Source organism: Haliotis asinina, chromosome 9 (assembly GCF_037392515.1).
Source record: "Haliotis asinina isolate JCU_RB_2024 chromosome 9, JCU_Hal_asi_v2, whole genome shotgun sequence".
Lineage (NCBI taxonomy): Eukaryota > Metazoa > Mollusca > Gastropoda > Lepetellida > Haliotidae > Haliotis > Haliotis asinina.
This window is the reverse complement of record NC_090288.1, coordinates 28,642,405-28,666,573: the sequence shown is the minus strand read 5'-3', so window position 1 is coordinate 28,666,573 and position 24,169 is coordinate 28,642,405. Positions and strand designations below refer to the sequence as shown.

Sequence of the window (24,169 nt, the reverse complement as noted above, 5' to 3'; positions counted from 1 at the left end):
CAATTGTTCCATCAAGAGATACCTCTCCATTAGTTCAAATATTTCCGGTCAGTGAATCTCAGCACAGTCATGCGGTCACGTGTTCGAAGCTTTGACATGAACTGTAATATATAATGTCGCAGTCTGCTTGTGCTGTACGTGTGTATGGATATCGAAAGACATTTAAACAAGGAGCAATACAACATTGGCATCCTTTCATACCCACGGAAAGTTTCTGGGTCGTGGTGTTTCCAATAAAACTGACCACGTGTGTACGAAATAAGCAGCTCTTATAACAGAGGTAAAACGGTAAGACGGCCGGCCCACTTTCTGGACTGTGAACGCCTACGTGCTGGGCTGCTGACTTGTATCGTTGGTTTTTTTTTCTTTCTTTTGGTCGAGGAAGAATTTCACCCGTTTTATCTCAGTGCTATGACAGCCACACACACACACGTGTATGCATTCCTGCAACACGTACGGTGTGTAACGGTGAATGGGTCCACGCACGTGTAAGTAACAGGTCGATCCCTACTGTGCGTTTCTGCACTTGGTATCGATCTTGTATCAGCACTGATCATAGTGTCGAGACCTGTGGCGTGCTATGTACAACGTCCGTCTATTGGCAATTTCCTATTTCATGATTACACAATCAGAAATACAAGAATCAATGTAAGTATTTAATTGGACACATTGAATGGCGATAGTCCCCTGCACGTTTAAATTATCGACAACCCATAAATATAAACATTCCGACATGTGATCCATATGTGTGTCAAAAATATCGGACATATTTAATAAAGCACTTCAAACCATTTGTCCAGAGGTAATTTTAAACATTTTTTATTTACATTTGACAGGAACGGTTGGTTGGGTTCCTTGTCAATAGATACGGTTTGTTTCCAAACAGAAAAAAGTATGAACGGAAAGTATATTTTCATTCAATTGTTTGGTATTTCCCACCATTATACACGGTTAAGCATAGCACCCTCTCTTTCTGAGAGACTGCCGTGACAAATGTGGCACTACTTGCTACCTGTCTGCCGATTTTATGCGCCGAGCGCTGTACACTTCGAAGCACGTGTCAGAGAAGCGTGACTATGACGTCACAGCATGGCCGTACACGTGAATTATCCAGAGGCAACTTCTGTCAAAATGTGTGCAGAAGAAACAACGTGTGAGCGTGTAGAGATGGTGTTTTAGTTTGTTCTTAGTATACATTCACATTTTGTGATAAACCACTGTATGGATACCAACGATTTAGAGGGGAGTAATGGACGCGGACAGGACGAAGGCGGAATTCGGTAAGAATACATACTGTTTACGTTTTGAGCGAGCAGCTTGGTGTAGACGCCACCTACACATATTTAATGTCGGATGTAGACTTTTCCATACAATGTTCAATGAAGGCATTTGTTGTTGGTGTTATGTATTTTGTGTTTAATGCATTTTTGTCGTTATTTAGAGCAGTAAGCTTGGTTTTGATACGGACGTGTTTCTCGCAGCCATTGAATGTTGTTTACGGCCTGTTGGTATCTCGCGTCGACAACGTGCATAAAACGTGACTGCTCTCGAGCACGGATTACCGTACTTGAAGTAATAAATGTATCTAGAATAATCCAGACTTTATTGTTTTAAACCGATTGTAGACACATTTAGTGGCAAATTATGATGTTGATTTTTCTTCATATCCAACTGAGAGTAAACGACCACGTTTTGCTGATGTAATAGCGATTATTTCACTCGTTAAGGAGGGATTGTGACTAAGGAGAGTAAAGTGTAGTATATATTTCTGTTATATCTCGCTTCACAAGACGTGACGTGGATTTTGTGTAGGTTGATTTGCTGTCTCCCTTAATATCTATTCAAATCTGAATTCTGTAGGAAAGGAACGTATCTTGTGTGACTTTGTTTTGTAGTACCCCCCCCCAAAAAAAAAAAAGAAAAAAAAAAAAAAATCCGCCTGACATGTCAGTTATTTCCCACTAAAATACCCTCAGGGCACATGGTCTTTAAATGTGAGTCTAATATTGAAGCAGCGATACCCAATCCAAAATTACCTGATTACCTGATACTTTTCGTTACACTCCACTACTGAGTCTAACAAAACCTTATGGGAGGTCGCGTCAGGTAACCTTTGAGATTGACCAATCAGACCATAGCTTACCAAATCGCGAAAGTGCACATTCGCGTATAGCTTTTGAACTTTTTATCTCAAAAAGGTTTGTACCCGAGCGATTCCGAATGCTATTCAGCGTACGCTCGCTTCCGGGTGATGCACACTGCGTATGTACAACCATGACAACGGTGAGTAAACAGTCGCTGAAAATAGTGTTTTTGGCACTATTCGAGGATGTCATCTAGCGGAAATATTAGCTAATGGTAGCCATGTCAACAGAAACTACAAAGCATATATACTGCAGGTCAAATAATTGTGTTATATACAGATTTTTGTTTCTGGAGAGAGTGACCTGAATATTTTGAAAGTCCCTCCGATCCCTAAATAGCAGCCATTGTCTGATTGGATAAATTATTTAACATTCTCACTATTGATTGGATGGTCATAGGTCGCTCAATGGTTACCTGAGGCAACCTTCTACTAGGGTGTGTTACTCAGTGGTGGGGTGTAACGAATAACACGTAGACTAAGTTTACTTAGACTGTTTGCCATATTTACAAACAGTTTATGACCTGTGAAGGTCTCAGGGTAGAATGACTAATGGGATCGGGTGTCAGGCTCGCTGACTTGGTTGACACATGTCATCGATTCCCAATTGCGCAGATCAATGCTCATGTTGTTGATCACTGGATTGTCTGATCCAGACCCAACTATTTACAGACTACGGTCATATAGCTGGAATATTGCTGAGTGCGGTGTAAAACTAAACTCACTCACTGCAAGCAGTTTATCAGATTGATCAAAACAACAGTAACAATAACTTAGTTATTTGTGAGTTCTATTTTGAGAAACGTTTTGTTGACTCATGTGTTTGTTCTCTTATCTAATGCATGTCCTGTGTATGAAGGCCGTCATGTTTTATCTTCCATGCAAATACACTTGTCCTGATTGTAAGATAGATAGATAGATGTTGTTCATTATTGTTCAGCTGATTATGACACCATATTGAAATAGTGTAGAGAGTGATCACATGACAAGTCATGTCTCAACAGACGTCTTTTAAAGGTGGTGCAGTCAGGTAGTCTAATGGTTAAAGAGTCTGCTCGTCACACTGAAGGCCTGGGGTTGATTCTTTACATGGGTACAATGTATGAAGTCCATTTCTGGAGTCCCCCCGATGTGATATTGCTGGAATATTGCTAAAAGCGGTGTAGAACCATACTCACTCTCTTGTTTAAAGACAAGCAATGTAATGTTTAGACCATATTACATTTCACGAAATGTGATTGGATCTTAGGCCACTTCTTGTTGTATTAGGAACTATGTTACATATTTGCATGATTGGCTGTCAGTGATTAAAAGAAAGATCTATGCTGGAGGCAGCATGAATTTCATCAAGTTCAGAGTGCACTTACACAATGAACCACCAGTCTTCTTGATATATATTTTGAAAAGAGTTGGTTCTATCCTTCAGTGTTTATGGCAGATGGGTACAGGGTTTTGGGCCTAAGATGCAACAGTTTTCAACATTTTATCATACAAGTCAAGCTTGATGCAAGTTTTGTGGGGGACTCGCAGAATTCATTTTGATAAAATCAAAACCATTTATAAAGTCAGTTTGGCTCAAAAGCATACCGATGAATTGTAATCTAGCTTGAAAACTAATAAAGATAAAATATTCAGTGAAATGCTGATCCTAATCGGAGTATCATACCAACTCTGTGAGGTTTTTGGAAAGTTTTGTTTCCTAAAAATAAACAAGTTGTTTAACAATCTGTCATTAAAATATTGACTCAGTTCACTATTTGTTACGAGGGAGGAGAACAGAGAAGGGGACTGCCAGGTGTGCAAGAAAGCATGGAGACGGCACAGCAACAGGTTAGCTGTTGGCTGTGCCTTCTCTGCACTCCTCCCTCACGTTATTTAATAAACAGTGAACCATGTCAATATTTTAATGATAGCTTGGTAAGCAAGTTTTTTATCATTAGGACTAAAAAATTGCGAAAACCTTACAGAGTTGATAGATATTGATTATGATCAGCGTTGAATTAAGATTTTATGTTTATTAGTTTCCAAGCTTTTCATGTCAGGTTTTATTTTTGTGTCATGATCATGATGATATTACAACTTGAGATTTTAAAGACACTGCACAACCATTAACATGCTTTCCAAAAAACTTCAACTATTTTTCTTATTAAACAGCAGTCACAGACTCACTCGTAACACTGATTTTGTGATTGGCTAGCTGACTGACTTCCCACTCTGAATGAACTCCTCCCACAGTCATCTGAAACTGTAAATATATTTTCAACTCTGCCACATGGCATTCATTCAAATGCGTTTGGGAATTGAAGGTTGACAACTAGAATAATATCATTTTGATGGATCGTCAAACTCGGTGAATTTCAAGTGAAGACTTTTATGACATGGCCATGTAATTGGCACTTAAAATACAAGGAGTGTTGCACTATCTCTAAACTATGATACATTCCTGAGTGTTTTGAAGCCTGACAAATACATCGATCAGGCTAAATCCCTGTAAAATCTTTTCTGACTTTGGTGTTATATTTTCAGGTCTGGTAGAGTAGATGGACCTCAGGACAAGGGGATTGTTCATGATGAAGAGAGCAGGTGAGAAAACTCAGAACCTCTCTGGCTATACATCCCCAGAATCAAGAGCTATTACATTCTCTATTCCATCCTTGCCCCTGGGAACAGCTACACTGATTTGTTTAATCCCACTGGCATAGTCACAAAGAAGTCTTATCATTGAACTTTTCTTGAAAGTTGTATACAAAGGGAGGTAACTCTGTGTTGCAAGACAATGACTAACATCAAGTTGTACAAAACCAAATATTTTCCTAATGACTTTTAAAGTAATGTTGTTTTTTTTGCAAATATACAAAGCTATCAACAGCTGTTATATCTAAATGTGTTCGCAATGTGGCCTTAAAGCAACAGTATGTGTTAAAAGTGAGTTCCTCAACCAGTTTAGTGTAGTGAAGCCTGTATCCTCTATGGTATATTATGTTATATCTTGAATATATCATTATGTGTATGGTAGAGTGTATCAAATTGGTCAAAGAAGTACTTTCAGGGGTAATAATGGGACATCATGGAATGTTGTAGCCCTTGTTTTTGGGGTGCCTTTGACTAGATCCTAAAAGCCAGGTGTATTCTCTTACTGTGAGGGTGTACAGTCAGATCAACTACTGTGAGAAGTGGAAGACTGTAATTCAAGAATAATTCAGTGTGATATGTTTTGGGTTTTTTTTCAATTTGTTTTTATTCATTCAGAGGTAGGGGTGGCTAAATGACTGATAAACAGAAATATCACTGATAGGAAAAATCATCAGTGATTATTGATATGAAAATTATGTTATCATTAATAATTTCATGCATTAACTTTTGTGATAGGAAAAAAGTTTTAATTTTAACACACAGTATACAAATTTAGGACTTAATACATGGTCTGGATGCACGAAAATGTCACCACTCTCCAGTGATGTGAAATATATTCATTTCTTTCAGACAATTTGCTCAAAGCTACATCTAATATATTAATCGATAGTTGATCGGTATTTACTAAATGATTATTGATCTCTATGACATAAATCAGTACCCAGCCCTACTGATAAAAATGTAATTTTAAATCTGTTACTGTATTCAGAACTTGTTAGAAATAATATTAACTAGATGAAGGTATCAACAGATCTTTACAAAGCAGGTTCCTGTTTGCTGTTCCACAAAGCAATCTTGTCATAAGTAGTTTCAGATCAGTGGTATAGGAGTCAGTCTTCCTTATGCCGGGATTACTTTGTGGAACAGTCCTTTTGATGAGATTTAGAGCACTATGATATGATTTTGATGATATTTACTTCCACATATATTTTTTTTAGCCAATATTTCATTTCATATCATAACTGGAAAAATCATACTTGCCATATCAAGTGCCAAAAGCATCAAGAATGTGAAAATGGACTGCTTGTTAGAACCACTCTCAAATTGAAGTTAGTAGAAATTGAGCGAGAGAGGACAAAATCTAAAAGGTTTTTGGTAACAGTTACCGAACGTAAAAACATCAATGGACATGATTCTTTACTTTAAAGTAATCTGAAACCATGGAAACCTGCACAAGAAAATGCATCTTGTCATGTGATCTTTGATTCTTGGTGTTTGGATTGTTTTGGCTGAGGTGGTTGCTATGGCAATATGGTGCACAGAATATTTTCAGATCACCTGACAGTGTATATTTTTCACCCATGTAAGTTGTACCTCAAATACTCTTTCGGTTTTATTTGATTAAAGAAAGGAAGTTAGTGTAACAGTATTATTCTTGATGAATTGTTGCGTCATAGCTTGGAGTTTATGTTCCACTTTTTGGAGTTGAGTCTACTCCAGGTGTCAGTATCTGTTGTTGTCCACTAAACCAGGTCGCTGGGATAGAGATTTGTGACTGTAGTTCAAGCTGTCACATTGTTCCCTACATTTCTTGATCTCTTGGTTCATCTGATCTTTGTGTCCTCTGCCTATACCCAGTTAATCAGTATCACGTCCCATTGTGTACTGGACTGTACCCTTCATGTAATGTGCCTCCCCATGTACCCTTTTTGTATTGTCTCCCCATGTACCCTTTTTGTATTGTCTCCCCATGTAACCTTCTTGTATTGTGCCTGACAATGTACCCTTCTTGTAATGTGTCTTCCTGTGTACCCTTAATGTATTATCTCCCCTTAATGTATTATCTCCCCATGTACCCTTCTTGTAATGTGCCTCCCCATGTACCTTTCTTGTATTTGAAGCTGGATGGTTATAAAATATTTCTGCAACATCGCCCTAAAGCAGTGAGGTGTACTGGGGGCATTGCACTCGTGGTGAGAAATAACCTTGTGCAGTATATTACATTGTTACATCACGAAAACAAGTATATTCTCTGGTTCAAAATCTCAAGGAAGCTGTTGAAGACCACACAGGATATGGAGGATTGAAATATGCTTCCGATGATATGTTTTTTGGCAGGTTGAACAATTGGTTTTGCAGGCCATGCCATGCACTGATTATGTCATGTTAACCAGTGATTTTAATGTGAGGACTTCAACTGTGAATGATTATATTGTTATTAGTATTTTTGCCTCAAAGGGATTTGGTCTTCAATGTGATGAAATTAGAAAGGATCTTAATCCAGAAGAAGTACTGCTAAACACTGGTATACCGAAACACAGGCATAGTATGGACGTAGGTAAAATTATTAATTACGGTAAACAGCTGATTTATCTATGTAGTAGCCTTAATTTACATATATGTAATGGATGCATGGGCATTGATTCTGAATTAATCTAATATTGGAAGAAACACCTGTGATAATAAGAGTTTATTGACTACATCATTGTTTCTGTTCCATGTTTTTCTCTGATTGATAACTTTGATATTCTTGATTTTTCTCCCTTGTTATCAGATGTACTGTTACTTTTTCTCTGGCAGGTAGTGTTAAAACTAAAAGATGAATCTGTTCTATGCAAAACCCTACAATCTACCAAAAATGATACTGAAAATGGACTAAAGCAATACGAGATAGTTAGAGCAAGGGTATTCTGCGATAACATTGATATTGAAGTTATCAACAAATCGAAAGACAGAAGTGATGCGATTTGTTATGGAGTGTGGGCGTTAATGCTGAAGTCAACAGGTTGGCTGAGAATGTAACGCATGTGCTGGTTGGTGCTGCACGTAATACGCTCGGTGTCAAATGTACAACACCCCCTGCTAAAAAGCATGAACTGGTTAAAACGAACAAGCCTTGGTTTAGTAAAGAAAGTAGGGATATTAGACAAGTTTATAGTAAATCGAGACGTTGGTTCAAGAAAAATGGTAATCATGTAAATTATGCAGTGTACCAGCATCATGGTAAGTTGTTAAAAATGTGTGAACAAATATATTAGACAACATACACATGAAACTAGGACTATGCTACAGAATAAGTTTAAGCATTCGCTGAAAGATTTTTGGAAAATTTTCAGTTGTCAAGTAAATGATAATTCTTTAACACCAAAACTAGAAATATTTAATGATTTTTTTAGGATGATCTCAACCCGGGCTCTTATGATAAGTCTCTTATAATAGAGACATTACGTTAGAAAAAATATGTTCTAAATCTTCAGGCCTTGATTTGATTGAAAATGACTATCTGATTGATTCATTTGATATCCTTGGAAACTTCTATGTATCATCAATATGATCATACAATATAGATGGTAAATTCTTCAAGTTATTTCAAAGTATGTATAATAATATAAAATCCTGTGTTATGGTTGACATAAATTTCTAAAGTTTGCTACTGGCCTAGGATTATCAACCCCTAACTTTTTGGTTTATGGCGAGCTGTGAATGTTACAATCGCTAAAAGGATGATCACATTTTGGCCTAATCTGGAAACCCCATTTTCACTGTATAGGTTGTCATTGCATGCACTTCAACTCTTCAAATTAGACAACTATCTTAATCTCATTATAATAACATATGGATATCTCACATAAAAAATATTTTAAACAGTTGTGGCTAATCTTATGTATTTGATAACCCTAGTAGCGTTTGTAAACCATGGCTAGCCTCAGTGGTCGAAACAACTCTCAAAGATCATTTTATACAGAAATGGAGGGAAGATAACCATGTAAGATCAAAGGGTAATTATTATAAACTTCTTTAAAGATCTGTAGTTGTTTGAAAAATGAAAAATACCTTCTAGTAAGTGTAGAAGTCTCTCGGTCCATCATGTCATTTCGGACATCAAACCATCACTTAAAATTAGAGACTGGCCGCTGGAAAAATATACCAAGAGTAAACAGAAATTATTATCTTTGCAATTCACTCCCGATGGCTGACCAATTTCACTACCTCTTTAAATGTTCGGTTTTGACTACAAAGGATCCCAAAATATCCCTTCTTATTGCAGTAAATGGCTGAATCTCACAAAAATGAAACTCCTGTTTACCTTAGGTGATTATTCCCTTGTGAAGCATATTTCAACATTTATAGGAAATATCAATAACACCATAAAATAATGAAAACACACAAATATATTCATTTTTACCAAGTGATCATAACAATTTATCGTTTATATTCTGACTTTATTTGTACTGTTCCTGTACCCCTAATGGTGGTTTGTCAGAATAAATATTGAATTGAATTCAATTGTAAAGTGACTCCCTATGTACCCTTCTTGTATTGTGCCCCCATATACCGTTTTTTGAAGTCTATTGCGCCTCCTTCCTTTTTGTAAGTCAAGCATACCTCTTCCCTTCTTGTAAGTCCAGTGTACCTTTATTGTACTGTTTAATTTGCCCCTACATGTACCTTTATTGTATAGTCTAATGTGCCTCTACCTGTACCCTTCTTGTACAGTTTAATGTGCCCCTACTTGTACCTTTATTATACATTTTAATGTGTCTCAACCTGTACCCTGGTACAGTTTAATGTCTCAACCTGTTCTCTTACTGTACATGCACCGTTCTTGCGCAGTTGAATGTGCCTCTACATGTACCATTCCTCTGTACTGTTACGTGTACCTCTGTCCATTGTTTCCATCTTTCACTTTTGAAAACCGGTGTTAGTGGATGTTACGATCATAAAGTTTATTTGTGCAGATTACTGCAGCTATATAAACGTGACAAGGAAGTATGGTTTTAGAGGTGAACAATATGTTTAAGATCTTTGGTTATAACTGTCTTGAGGATTTAATTAACCCAACTGATCTGAATCTCGACTTCAGCTGTTGTCTGTATCCCTGAGCAGCTGGAGGTTGCATGTGATTGCCATGACTAGAGAGACCCAAGTCATGTGCTAGCCATGACTAGACAGAACCGAGTCATGGACACTAGGAGGATGCTTCTGTTTCATTCAGCGTTTTGTTGCCAGCGGAAAGCAGCTTTTGACTAGCCAAAGGGAGCTTTTCATTTTGAAGTTTGACATTGTTTTAGTTGAGCCAAACTATTCACCCCAACTTTTCACTTTGAACTTTGCATTGATATTTTGCACCCAACAGAAAAAGTTCTGGAGTATTTGCTTGGTTTTAATGATCTGTCAGTTGTGATCTTATTTTAGCGTTATGTGTTCTTAACGTATATTTTGATTTAGAGATGAGTATATCTACACTTAATGAGTGTAAATTATCTTTATCTCTTTTTTTATAACAAATATACAGAAACAAAGTTACGGTGGTAAAATCAATAGTTAATGCAACTCATATCCTATTTGGAAGCTGACATGTGTTATCTGATTGGCTGCTGAAAGTGGCAGTAGTTAGTTTAATTTTAAAAAAAAGAATGTGGAAAATGTTCATATGAATAAGAGAATTATTAATGTTCATCCATGTAGTACAAAAAACGAAATGAACCGCAATGCTTGTGGTGATCTGATTCTGTTTCAGGCACTTGAATTTCAACATCTGCGGGGATGATTTTGAGACCAAAACGATCCACAGAAACAAAACGCCTCGGGTAAGACTTGCAGACTGAGAATTACTGAGTGTTTACTCCACATGGCAGAGATAGATCATGTGCTGTATACTGTGCAGAGTTTTATCTTACCTTCATGTAAAACACTTATATTTCATTGTCAATGACTCTTAAACAAGTTTGGGTGTCACCCCTTCCTGAAGGGTGACAACTGGAAAAAAAGCTTTTATCTGCTGCTAAGTGTTTTATAATGTATTCTGTCAATACAATATTAAGCCAATATTAAGAAGATTCCTAAAGCATCCTGGGATACATGGGATCATTCATTTTAGCCTATCATAACATCTCCTTTTCTTGACCAGCTGAAAATCTGTGAACAGGTAGTGTAAACAAACAGTATCCTATACATATGGATTAATACTGAAGTCACTTTGCCAGTGATGGTAAGACACCTAAGAGTCCTTTGGTGTATATATAATTATGCTATAACTGGCTAATTATCCTGTGCCAGGAGTTTAGCAGGAAGCATTGTTAGGTATACAGTATTGGGTCCAGTCGTACACACATAGGAATTGGATTTTCTGAAGAACTGTCAACTGAATTCTTTTCATATTTGATACCAAAGTTCTTGACAGTATAAGAAAGGTCCCAGTCAGGTTTGGTGACCTTGACCTTCATTCCAAGGTCTCAAGGGGACTTTAACATTTTACCCTTGTCAACAAGATTTCTCAAGAAGTGTTCACTGGATTTCTTCATATTCAGCTCTAAGCTTTATCTAGAGAAGGCACAAAACCCACTTGATTTTAGTGACCTTCATTTCATTTTCAAGGTCATGGTGACACTTTGAAAATTTCAGCATGTTAACTGCTTGTTAATATTTAAGCGATATCTCAAGAACAGGTCACTGGATTTTCTTCATAGACTTTTACAACTTCTCTTGAATGTTTTTCAATAAGCAAATTCTTTGTTACTATTTTTGCATATTTGGTACACTATTACATCAGAAAATATTTGTGCATTGAACTGCAGAGCAAGATATCAAGAGAGGTTGACTGGTCATGTTTGTGTTGACATTTAACTTCAACTTTATTTACAACCTTCACTGTCGTTTCTTTTTAAGTGTGATTTAATTATTTGCAGCGGGGGATTGTGCCACCTTAGTGACAATGCATGTGACTTGAACTGTTCCTTTGCTTAGAGAATAATTTAGAGTAGTCGCACAGCTATTTTCAGATATCCTAGTCTCTACACCAATCACCCTCTTGAGGTCTTTCTTTTGGGCATGGCTGCAAGTGGTTGTGGTATTGTCTCTTTGGGGCGTGGCATCAGCCAATAACCCAGGTCCATGAGACATTGTTAACACTGGTATGGATACCTGTGTTTTCTTAGGTGTTTCAGATGCACTTTAATTGATGTGTAGTTTTCTTGGACTGATCTTTCTTTGTGGATGTGTCAATGACACATCAGCTTGATGTTATCTAGAGGTGCGTACCATGGTAGGGGACATCTTATGGAAGTAGTTGCGTTGACTTGTCCTGGGCATGTTCTTTGGTGTCTATGATTGCATTGAAATTGTCTTCTGTCGTCTGAACGAATGTGGTATGATTGCAGATTGTTGAAAGATTGTGGAAGCAACCGGTGTATCATTTGCTCATTTGTATCACTAGGTGTCGCTGATTTTCAGTTATCCATTCCTGTCCAGTTTTGCTTTCCTCATATCAGTAACACTGAATAGCTTATGATTAAATATTTAAAAATTTTCTTTGATATTGCAGAGAATGTATTGCGAATTCAGTTGAAAGCAGACATTCTTCTATTGGATGTGTTGATATTTCTTCCAGGACCCAATGTCCCACCGTATCATAGAGAAACGTCGGCGAGATCGGATGAACAATTGTTTGGCCGATCTCAGCCGACTCATTCCCGCCAGTTACATGAAACAAGTGAGTACATACATATTCATTTTACTGATAGTAGGGATCAATTTCTAATGGTTCAGGATACATTTGTCAGGCTAGTGGTATGCTTGACCTGTGAAGATCCAGGGTGGAATAGGTCTTCATCTACCCACAGGTTTCCAATTGGATAATCATGCTGCTGATCACTGATCCAGATTCAATTATGTACAGACTGCTGCTGTATAGTTGGAATATTGCTGAGTGCAGCATAAAAGTAAACTCCCTCCCTCATTTACTAGTGGTATGCTCACAAAATGGAATATACCCTACTTTTTTTAAGATTTCTGTCTCCAGTACAGTGTCATCAAAGCTATACATATATTCATGCATACGTACAATATATGATGCATAAATTTTATGTTTTAATTCTTCATTATAGGGTCAAGGTCGTATCGAGAAGACAGAGATTATTGAAATGGCGATTACACTGATCAATACACTTACTGAGAAGCTGGAGAAAGCTGGTAAGTTGGGGCTCTGTAAAACATACAATCCGCAGTAAATGTTGTACAGTCGTACTCGTTATCACCCAGCCTGAAGCTCAGCTTTAAGAGAACGAAACACAAACCGGTTAGCTTGGTGTTATTATATTCTGTCTGTATTGGTTAGCCCTGTTATGTCTTACTGTATTATAGTGGTGTTCAGATAATCAAAATAGAATTAAAATTGATTGATTGATTAAAAATGATGATTGATTGTAAAAAACATGTTTTCAATTAGTCAGAATTTTGATGTTATAGTGTAAAACTAATGAATGAAGTAAACTAACCATTACATTTGACAAATATTTACAAACATAACCTTGTCGAAAAGATAATGAATTCTTCATGAAGACTTCATGAACATTAAATGTGACATCTACTTCATCAAGACCCCTGAGGTGTTCATGAAGACTTCCTGAAGAGTTCATGAAGATCCTTCCTGAAGAGTTCATGAAGACCCCCTGAAGTGTTCATGAAGACTTCCTGAAGAGTTCAGCCTTTTTCTGCATCACCATGCAAGTTGGCAGGCAACATATAAATTCATCACCAGAAGATGTAACATAAATTAATATCATGCAGTAAAGAGGACACAAACAGAAAACTAGATTTTGATGTGATTTCCTTTTATTCAAATCTTCAGCAGAAAATATTCTGATTAATTATTTTAAAAATGACTCAAGAACCTGTAGCCAAACATTGTGTTCTAGAATTAAAGAAACTCATCCATATATACTTGTTCAATCTTTACTACAGCTTGGATGTCAATCAGTCTGCATCCAGGAAAATGAACTAATTCGGAACAGCATTTCATGCAGTAGATTGTAATATACAATTTAGGAAAGTTTAATCCCTTCAGACTATATGGTTTTTAAGTAGACACTTAAAAACCATATATTTATTTACACTGATGACCTGAAATTATTTTTTTTGTACAAAGAGTCCGTATCAAGTAACAAAACAAGTATTAGCAATTAAAACTCAAAACTGGCTTCTAAGTCACTAGTCTACATTCATAACCAAATTACAATATTCTGAAATGTCTGCATTTCCCAACACTTAAAATAATCAGTATATCATAATGTAGAAAAACGTATCTTCATGTAACTGAACCTATTTCCAACTGTCATAAATGACTAAACATTGTGGCACATTCACTTTTAATTTACAATCGATAATAATTCCAAAACTGAATACAAATACGACAGGATGAAAATGAAATACCCCTAAAGGTGCCTATAGCAATTATCTATGGATAATTGACTCCATTTTCACTATCATTTGAATTTATTTTGTTGTGTTTGTTATCTAAGCCAAACAAACTTACTAGCACCTTGAACTTGGACACCATCTGCATGTGATCAAATACCACAACTCCAAATTTCTAAGTCACAACATTTTTTGACTTTTTAAAAAAAGAAGTACCATTAGATACTGATTGTGTGTTAAAACAAATTAAATATGTGAAACATCGCACACAAAGTTCACATTAACATTCAGTACACATTACTGACTTTCTGTTTGAGACTGCGAGATATGCACTGTATAAAATCAACACTTTATACACTGTTTAAGAAATGTTCCTGTCATTCTCCTCAAAGAGAGTTGCTTATCCCTTCACCTATGTTTGTGTCTGCATATTCTGGTACTCAAAATAATTTCAATATTGTTGTTATTGCTCATGGAAATCAACTTGGGATGCATCCACAGGCCATTAATGTAGTCAATTCCTTTATCATGAGTCAGTTCTTGACATATCCATCGATGAATATCCCCAATGTATTTGCGATTCACGGATTTCCAGGAAATCTGTGAATCGCAAATACATAGGGGTTATTCATCACCTGGATCGTTGTCTATTGATGCACAGGCAACAAACTGTAGCACAAATGGGGTTGCGCAGCATAGAGAATATGACAAGTTTTCTTTTAGGCAATGTAGGCAATGTACTACCTTCGCTTCGGATTGAAAAATATTTTTCATGTCAAAATACAATATCGCCACGTTCAAAGGTATACTCCCATTTTCTCACTTGGTTGTGCTCTCAGATTTCCTACCCCATGTTTAATAATTACTCCTGTGAAATATGTTTTATTCAACATTTTAAGCACCTATTATGGTTATCAGATCGTTCTTCGCCACCATTACCCCTGCCAGCTTCCGGTTGAACGGAGTGACGGAACAAGAATAAGCAGAAATTGAAAAGAAATACCATATTGCCTAATTTTTTTATGAACCTGTTGGGGTTTATGTTGTTGCTTTGCTCGCAGGTAAGAAGACTGCTCGTTTTCTCTATGCTGCGCAACACATTTGCGCTACAGTGTCCCTGTGGTTGCCAAAGTTGTATTTGGTACCTCCTGCCTTGCTTTGCACTCGCCGACAGCAGTGGCGTCATGCCAGAAAATTGTTGTGTCTTTCCGTATCGAATGCTGCAAGTTCAAAGTAAAGATATATTTTGGTAGAAAAGAAAAATTAAGTGTAAATATAAACCTTTAGATCAGGAATAAATCGCAACTATAAATAAAGTAAGCTGTATGATTAGCGTTATCCGTTCTTGAAGTCACAATATAGGTTATGGAAGAACGAAGGACGTGGCCATGTTTTGCACGAAAGTCGGAACCGAATATCTCGCAATCGACTTACTTCATCATACCAACAGTGTATAATTTCTCATCTTATGAACAATTAATGGCAAGAATTACAATATTTAGGTATCAACATGGAAATTAGTACTAGTCAATATACGTCATATTATTGTCAACGGCGGGACTCCCATAAAAAGATGTTCTGAGTTCACGTTCCTCCTTAGACCATAATGTGGAAGAATAGTTCATGCACATGTCCCTGGTCATAAATTTTATTTCATTAGGGTCATATTTTTAGGGTCATATCATGCTGGACAGGAAGTGACGGTGGAATGTGTTCTAAAATGGAGAGAATTGAATGTTTTCAATGAATAGATCTACTTGCGGGTTTAAAAAGCTGCCACACAAGCATGGCGATATCAGAATGTTTTTCCTCATTTCTATTTATTTCTAGTACCCTGTTGACTGTGTTTTTTACAGTTTTATGTTTTTCCTTTGTCATAAACTTTGCTGAAGACGCTCTTGCAATAGTAAAGTATCTGCATACGCAGCTTAGTAAAGAAAACACCCGCAAGCCATAAAATCCAACCTGAAGGATGTAATCTACAAAATTGACTGCAATTGAGGGCACTCATACATAGGAGAAACATCCAGGCCTGTCTACACCAGAATCAAGGAACATTAGACATCAACCATCAAATCAGACCAGAAATCAGCCATTTCAGATCATATAATGGCCCATCCTGATCACCATATCAACTGGACTGACTACACCATCCTCTCAAAGAACCAATCAGACTTTACCGAAAGGAAAACAGCTGAAGCTATCAACATCAAACGATACCAACCACTGATCAACAGAGACCCAGGCTACCCCATCCCCACGGCTTACGATGAGCTCATCAAACCACTCTAGCCTCCTGTACGAACAATCTACTCTGTGTACCTCACTGGCTTACTTAGTTATCATCACATTGTTAACTATTCATACTAGACTCTGTGCGCCACTGGCTTCTATGTTTGTCCTTGTATCCATTGTTACCCCTTTTTTGTTATCATCACTTGTTAATTAGTTTTCAGTTGTATATATATCACCTGTTCTCTCCATGTATATATATGGCCTGTTCTCTCCCTGTGTCATTTACACTTGAAAACGATCGTCGTTTCAGCTGGTTCCATGATAGCATCGGGAGCTGCTCATTTTTTATGTCATTCTGACTTTAAGCCACAATATGATTTAAATGATGTCACCACTGCTGACGATGCAACAATGCAATTAAGTTTGATAATTATATGTGTCAATATCCAGTTAAAAGTCTTATTATTTCTATGAGTCAGATACCATTCGGTCATGTTTTTCAACTAATCAGATTACAGAACACGGTGACTTTTGATTTACAGTGTATTTTCTGATATATTTCAGAATCATCGGCAGCACTCCCTCCCCAGCCTCAGTCCCTGAACCATTGCTGTATATCACAACTGTCACTGGGTTATCAGGAATGTAAAGACGAGGTCATGCGCTACTTAGTGGAGGGCGAAGGAATGTGTGCGAGTGACAGTTTCTGTGACCGTGTCATGGGTCATCTGACAGTTGCCAGGGAGAAACTTCTCTCATCAGGTACTCATGTAGTAGATCCCGATTAGAATCGGTCTTTAGCAACCCATGGTTTTAGTAAGAGGCAGACCTGTGGAGATCCAGGGTAGAATGGGTCTTTGGCAACCCATGCTTGCCACAAAAGGCGACAGGCTTTCTGACTTTGTTGACACATGTCATTGTATTACAGTTGTGTTAATTGATGTTCATGCTGTTAATCACTGGATTGTCTGATCTAGACTTGATTATTTACACACTTCGTTGCATAACTGGAATATTGCTGAGTGTTTTGTTAAACAACCAGGGATGGCATTTTCCCACAAACAAGTGAAAATCCACAGATTTAAATGCAAATCAATCGATCATGGACCGTGCTGAGTTGCCAAACCCCAAGCTATTTTCTGCTGAAATCACTTTCACCTGTTGCCATCAATGAAACAACAAATAAACTTATGGAGCCTGTCTAGTCTCCAGTTGCAAGGTGTTACCATTATTTTTGTCCAAGGAAAGTGGTATCTGTTTATTATGACCCATAGTTTTGCCAGGATCTGTTATACTATCTTTCAAATCCTCTGTCAGCATAGTTGTCCTGAACCTTGGTTTCACAGGAACATACTTTACTTTGCAGTATTTGTGATTTTGCTTGAAGAGAACCCATGAAGATTTGTGTTAGAATTGGTCTTGTCCAACTCATGCTTGTCTTAAGAGGCAACTAAAATGGGATTGTTTAGTCAGATTTGGTTGATGCATGCTTTGGATCCCAGTTTTGTTTGATGTTCATTATATGTCACTGGATTAACTATGATATAACTATGAATTTGCTGAGTGCAAATGAGCAAAAAAAAAACTGGAAGAGATCATGAATATGTATATTTATATGTCATCCTTGAATTGTACACTCAAGCTGTGGTGGTATACTTGTAGTTTTTGATACTTTCTGATTTGTTACTATTTTAACAATTTTTATTTTTTAAAATAGTGTCAAGAATTCCAGCGGATGAAAAACCTGAGATTAAGACGTCAGATATTCGGAATAACTTCCCCGAGGGTCTCTTCAACCAGCAAGGATCTAACCAGTCCAACCACTCCGATCTTCAGTTACGTAATCTCCTTACCAACAATGAGCGAATGATTGATTCAAATGACGGACACAGAAACAACAGGTCAGACACCTGTTCCCATCTCGGTAGTCTGTCATCCTTAACGAAGCCATACTCCCGAGCTGAGGGACACTACTCCACGAATTCCAGTGACGGGACTTCTTTCACAGAATTCTTGCGACCGGACTCTGAGAAGGGCAGTTTGGGCAGTGGAGGGGGAGGACAAGGCAGCATATACAAGTTCAAACACAACATTACTCAAAGATTCTCCCAGGAGAAGAATGTGAGCCATCCAAGTGACACAAGCAGCTCCTGCAGCAGTTCCAGGGAAGATGCTGGCAAGTTGCAGAGGAGGAAGATCTCCAAGGGAAAGACCCGAAGCCAAGGCTCACGTATTTCTCCTTACCCCAGCTCTAGCGAACTGAGTTCAGGAAACACCTCTAACGGTACAAGCTCCTACCATGGAGATGTGTCTGCTGTCAGAAGTGACTCTAGCAACACCCCTCCTGACCAAGGTCTGAATGTGCAGTCTCCGTCAAATGTTCCTCTCCCTGGTTTCGTTCTACATCCAGCTGGTACACACTATTTCCCTATATCCATCCACCCAACCAGTATCCCTGAGTGCTTCCGAAAGTCCAAGTTGTCGGGAGGAATGGGACTGTTCCATCCTATATCTATCCCAGTTCAGTTTTTCGGGCCTTATATAGCCATGGGTGATGATCGCAGCATAGACAACTCAATTCAGTCCGGAAATTCGTGGGAACCCACTCAACTTCCTTTAACATACGCAAAAGTCCCTGGACATGGCAGTGGAAATGGTGTATTGTGATTTTATGCATAAAGAACTTGTGTGTGAAAACACTTCGTAAATAAGAGATAAGACTCTGTGTCAGCTTCTGGTCTATCATCAACATTGTAACTCGTGATATTCAGGGAACAGCAGCATCTTGTCCTGCATTCCCAGCATGCTTGGCAAGTGATCATGTGACATGTTATCGGAACAGATATGAAAGGTCTCTTTTTTTCTTAGCAGTACTGATCATGGTGGATCAAATATGAAACAACATCAATTCAGTTTGTAAATAATTAATAATATTTAATTTGTGGTTTATTCAGAATGCTGAAATGAAGACCTTCACCCTTAACTGTAAAATCAGAAGTAATGGATAGATGTGTTACAACACTGGCTTTTTGGCATACATCATTGTTCAATGTTTGCTTAGCTGATGAGTTTGTCAAAGATTATTACCTTCAGATAGGCAGATAGTACCAGTCTTATCCTATTGTTTACAAGGTTCGTAACAGGACAAGAGATGATCTGGGCCACCTTTCACAAAGCACTAAGGTGACCGTAAGTCACTAAGGTAACCTTAGTGCAGTGATAAAGATGGGAATGGAGGTTAACCTTAGTAAAGACTGCTTCGTTAAAGGATGCTCTGTTTTCTGTTAGATATTTGACTCTCAGATGTTATCTTGTAAAGGATGCCAACAATATATTGAGTTTGCTAATATTTTGGATCAGTCCAGCACCTGTGGTTCTGCTCCTGTTTCCAGAATGCCAGAAAGTCATAATCATAAGGAAAATGTTGTCCCTTAAATGTTTAAGAATGACTGAGAGGACAGATTTAGGCACTGTGGTGGCTGTAAATGTGAAAGAAGCATGATCATCACTTGCACAAGAAGGGCAAGAACGGAAGGGACTAATTTCACTCATAATGGGAAGAATCGTGCAAATATTGCTGTAGTAATTAAACATGCATATATACATGACTGGCATAATGATTGTTTACAGAAATGTGCATAACATGTTTGGAAATCCATCAGTGATATGTGCAGGTTTTTATCAGGAATATTTCCTGTTTGATTTATGGTAATGGAAATGATCTAGTCATCAGAAACAAAATGGCAGCTGTGTTGTCTGCTGTGTTGCAAGATTATAGTTCGCAGTGTGGCAGTTACTAATAGCTCATTAGTAGATTATTACAATAGAGACTTACAAAATATGACATGGCACTTAAAGAGCTGAAAGATATGTTTAGGGAATTAATTATTATGTACAAGATGTTCATGTAAAATGAATGCAAGGTGTGGATGTCAAACAAGAACCTAATATAATTTGGAAGCGGACTGTGGACAGACAAAATGACAGATCTTAAGTGGACAACCTGTACAGTCAGGCATGTTTTAAAAGCATTTTTCGTTCAATGAATATGTTGCAAATAATGACGGGTGATTTTGATGAAGCTTTTGTGTCAGTCTGAACAAGATACTTCACTATTATGTATGTGGAGTGGACAGTAAATGCTTCAGTGATAATGATTACTTTATCACCATGTGGTATAACTGCAGTAAAAACATATGGATGCCCCATTCCACTAATGATTTTACATTCAACGGTTGTAAATGTAGGCTAAAGTATGGTAGTCGCCTTGAGTGCTAAGATTCTACAGGCAAATAAGGGTAAGTTGGACTGGAGCAGAGAATGAGGTTCCGAGAAGCAGGCGTTGCTTGGTAATGAGCAAACCAATTTGATTTCTGAAAGAAAGAGCAGATGTACACTAGTGCACATGCAGTGCGTTATGTTGAAATTGATTCTGTGTGTTGCTGCATGTCATGCTGGTAAGACTTTCATGTTTTTCGGTGTTGATAATATTTGGACTACATTTGATCGTGGACAAGCAGGGGCCCCCTTCGTTTACGATGACAAGGCCAGTGAAGGACTCTCATACATACTAAAATGGGTTGTCAGGTTGGTGCACAATCTATCCTTGTTTGCGAGCTTTGTAGCTAGGAAAGCAAGGGAATGGTGTTAATACATGGAAGAAATTGTTTGTTGGATTTGTCTTCGGAACTGATATTTGGTCTTGGAATTGACTAACTAGGTACCTGCTGAAGTTTTTTCGACAAAGTCATGAGTTAGATTACTAATGATTTTTACAAACATGTCACAGTCAGTAGACATGCAGCATGCTTGTTATCAAGGTCTATTTACTGTTCACCTGTCCAACAAGAGGTTCTACAATTGTTGTAAGTCACAGTAGTAGTGATGTTAGCCTGACATGATGAACTGGGAATATTATTTCTGCACATGTGGAATAAATTTACTAAAGTCTAAATATTAATTGAACTTTTAAGTTCTGCATTCAAGTTAAACTCTGTTGCTAAAATAACTGTTGGAGAAATTGTTTTTTAAACTCTTGTGATATATATCCTTGTTTTAATGTTCATGTTATTTGTTATGAATTACAATTTTTGTAAATGGACTAATTTATTAATGTCATTCTGACAGAAAAAGTGCTTGTAGATATGAAATAACTTGAACATTATCAGTTACAGATTCAGTGTGATAGAATCATTCTGTTGCTAGTCAGTTATGGTTCTTGATATTTTTTCTTAAATCTGACAGATTCATGTAACATTCCATTTTAGTGCACTTGAACCAAAGGTTCAATATGCTTGTAAATCTTCCATTGCTGTGTATATAATATGTAGAAAATGAATGTCTCCATTGAAACTTGACTACTAAGTTTGAAACTTGGTATGTGAGTCCTGTCGTAATGACTCAGTATTTGTAGTGTTAGCAAAATTTGGGCTCACATTCTTATGTTGTATATTTAACTAACTCTTTGTTGTTTGGGTAACAGATTTTAAGTAGACACCATATTAACTCTTTCCTGCCAGGAATATGTCAGCCTAAATTTACCCTTTTTATAATTCATTTTGTGTCAGAACTGTTCCCATGGTTTCACAAGAGTGATAAATGTGTGAGTGTATCACTTTGAATGGACAGCTTTTAGTAAAATAGCTATATAGCTTCAAGGGAGGTTCAGCTGAGATCATGTCTTCACATTTGACAAATGTGAAAAATGAAAATTGAAAATTCTTCAATTGAAACTGACATAGCATGTGATGGTTTCGTTGTGAACAGATTAGTTTGGTTGGTTTCCTTTTAGAACTGATGTAGTTTACCAGTATTTATCCTGGCTAACCAGAGGCAAGAAGGTCATGAGCTGGCTCAGTAGTTTAAGTGTTTGCTCGTCACGCCAAAGACCCAGGATCGATTCTACACATCAGTACAGTGTGTGAAGCCCAGTTGTGATGCCCGCTTTAGTGTTGTGCTGATATATTGCTGATATATTGCTGGAATATTGCTAGAGCCAGTGTTAAGCTAAATTCACTCACTCACTCACTCACTGTTCCCCAGTATGTGTAAGTATGAACCACAGCTGTATAGGTGGAATAATGCTGAGTCATTCAATTTGGTGAAAAATAGGATTCTTGTTGATAATAATAGAATACCAAGCCTCAGTTATGTTTCTCATGGAATGACCAGGATCGATACAGTGCCTTCACTTTTTACTATGTGTCTGATAGCTATGACAGGTTGTTTAGAACATTTCTGTTGTCACATACACACTGTTAAATTCATACAACCAGAATTTTAATGAAGGAACAATCGTCTCAGACAGAACCTCGTAACATTGGGTAACCTTTAGACTTATTTTGAAAAAAATCTGTTTAATATCTTGAATCAAATTAAATGCTTACAAATTGTGTTTGGAAGGTACACATTTGATCAAGAATTAAAACTGTATTTTTTTAACTTGAGTTGTATGACAGTTTTATTTGGATAACACTGATGTATGAAAAATAAAAAGTTGTATATTTTTTGAATGAAATATTGTTGTACATTATGTGAATAACAATGAATGATGTACATAGATGGCTTTTGTTATTGGTATGTGTTAGACATTTACGAGAAAAAAAGGGACTGCAGCAGTGTTCCCTTTAAGATTTTCCGTCTGTTCATGGTGTTGAGGTATCATATGCTCTGTTAGATATCCTGTATGGTGAAATCATTTTGCATAATTCATACTTTACCAACGTCTTGAACTGCCAATATCTTTTTCAGTTTTACAAGAACTTGATTAGCCGTTATTGGTATCCTGAGAAATCACTTGAAATATTTTGGGATATGTTACAAATGAGATTTGAAGGTGTCATGTTACGGTCCATTACTTAATGTGCTTCAGAATTTGCAGATTAAAGCTAAAATAACAAATACTATGCATAGTTTTGAAATAGACTTACTTAAGGATTAATTTATATTTCACATTTGGGATAATTACTCAGATAATCTTTATTTTTGCCCCTAAATGTTTTTATTAATACTGTGCATAAGTTCTTCCTTAATTTGAGTCAGCCTGTTTAAAATATGAATGATGTGTTATGAACTACTTTATTTGATAGAAATTCTGTACATTGATTTTGATTTCACTGCAGTAATTAGACAAACATCTTTGGTTTCTTAATACAGATGATATAAGGAAAATGAAGGCAGGGCATAATGTCAAGTTGTGCAAAGCATCTTACTTAAATCTTTGTGATAAATACCTCCGTGTACATACGGTGAAGTGAATGAGAGAAACTATTTCTCCCCTCCACCCATGTGCATAAGATTTCAACATCAGCATCAATCCAGGTTGTGATATGTTCATATTTTGCACTGAATGGATGAATTATTGTGTTAAGGTACATATAGATATGACTTGGGTGTGATACAGTGATATCTCCCAGGAAATATTGTTCATATTACATTGGTCGAGTGAGTTGTGGATGTAAACAGTTATATGAAAATGATGCTTGGGGACACTCCTGTCATTGGGTATATCATGTGCTGTTACAGATATTATGTACTGTTACAGATATGTTGTTAGGATTTTGTTGTTTGTGATAAAACACAGATAATAACTTCATCTTTTGTTGTTTGTGTCAGAACGTGTGTCCACGTTATAGGAGAGCAATGGTGTGCAGGGTTAATGTGTCCTGTTGTACAGCAGTGATGTGTGGCAATATCACACACAGCTGTCTGACAGAAAATGGTGTTGCTCCATGCTTTTGGCCA

The 24,169-nt window shown here is 37.1% G+C and overlaps 1 protein-coding gene across 1 annotated transcript; it reads left to right on the top strand.

Annotated features, from left to right (window-relative positions):
- Positions 1–1,070: 1,070 nt before the first annotated feature.
- Positions 1,071–24,018, top strand: LOC137296306 (uncharacterized). The gene is made up of 7 exons (XM_067828075.1): positions 1,071–1,280; positions 4,670–4,726; positions 10,518–10,587; positions 12,387–12,488; positions 12,883–12,967; positions 16,991–17,188; positions 18,144–24,018. Exons 1-7 carry the CDS (start codon positions 1,222–1,224, stop codon positions 19,091–19,093), a joined length of 1,521 nt encoding a protein of 506 aa, XP_067684176.1. The 5' UTR covers positions 1,071–1,221; the 3' UTR covers positions 19,094–24,018.
- Positions 24,019–24,169: the final 151 nt, after the last annotated feature.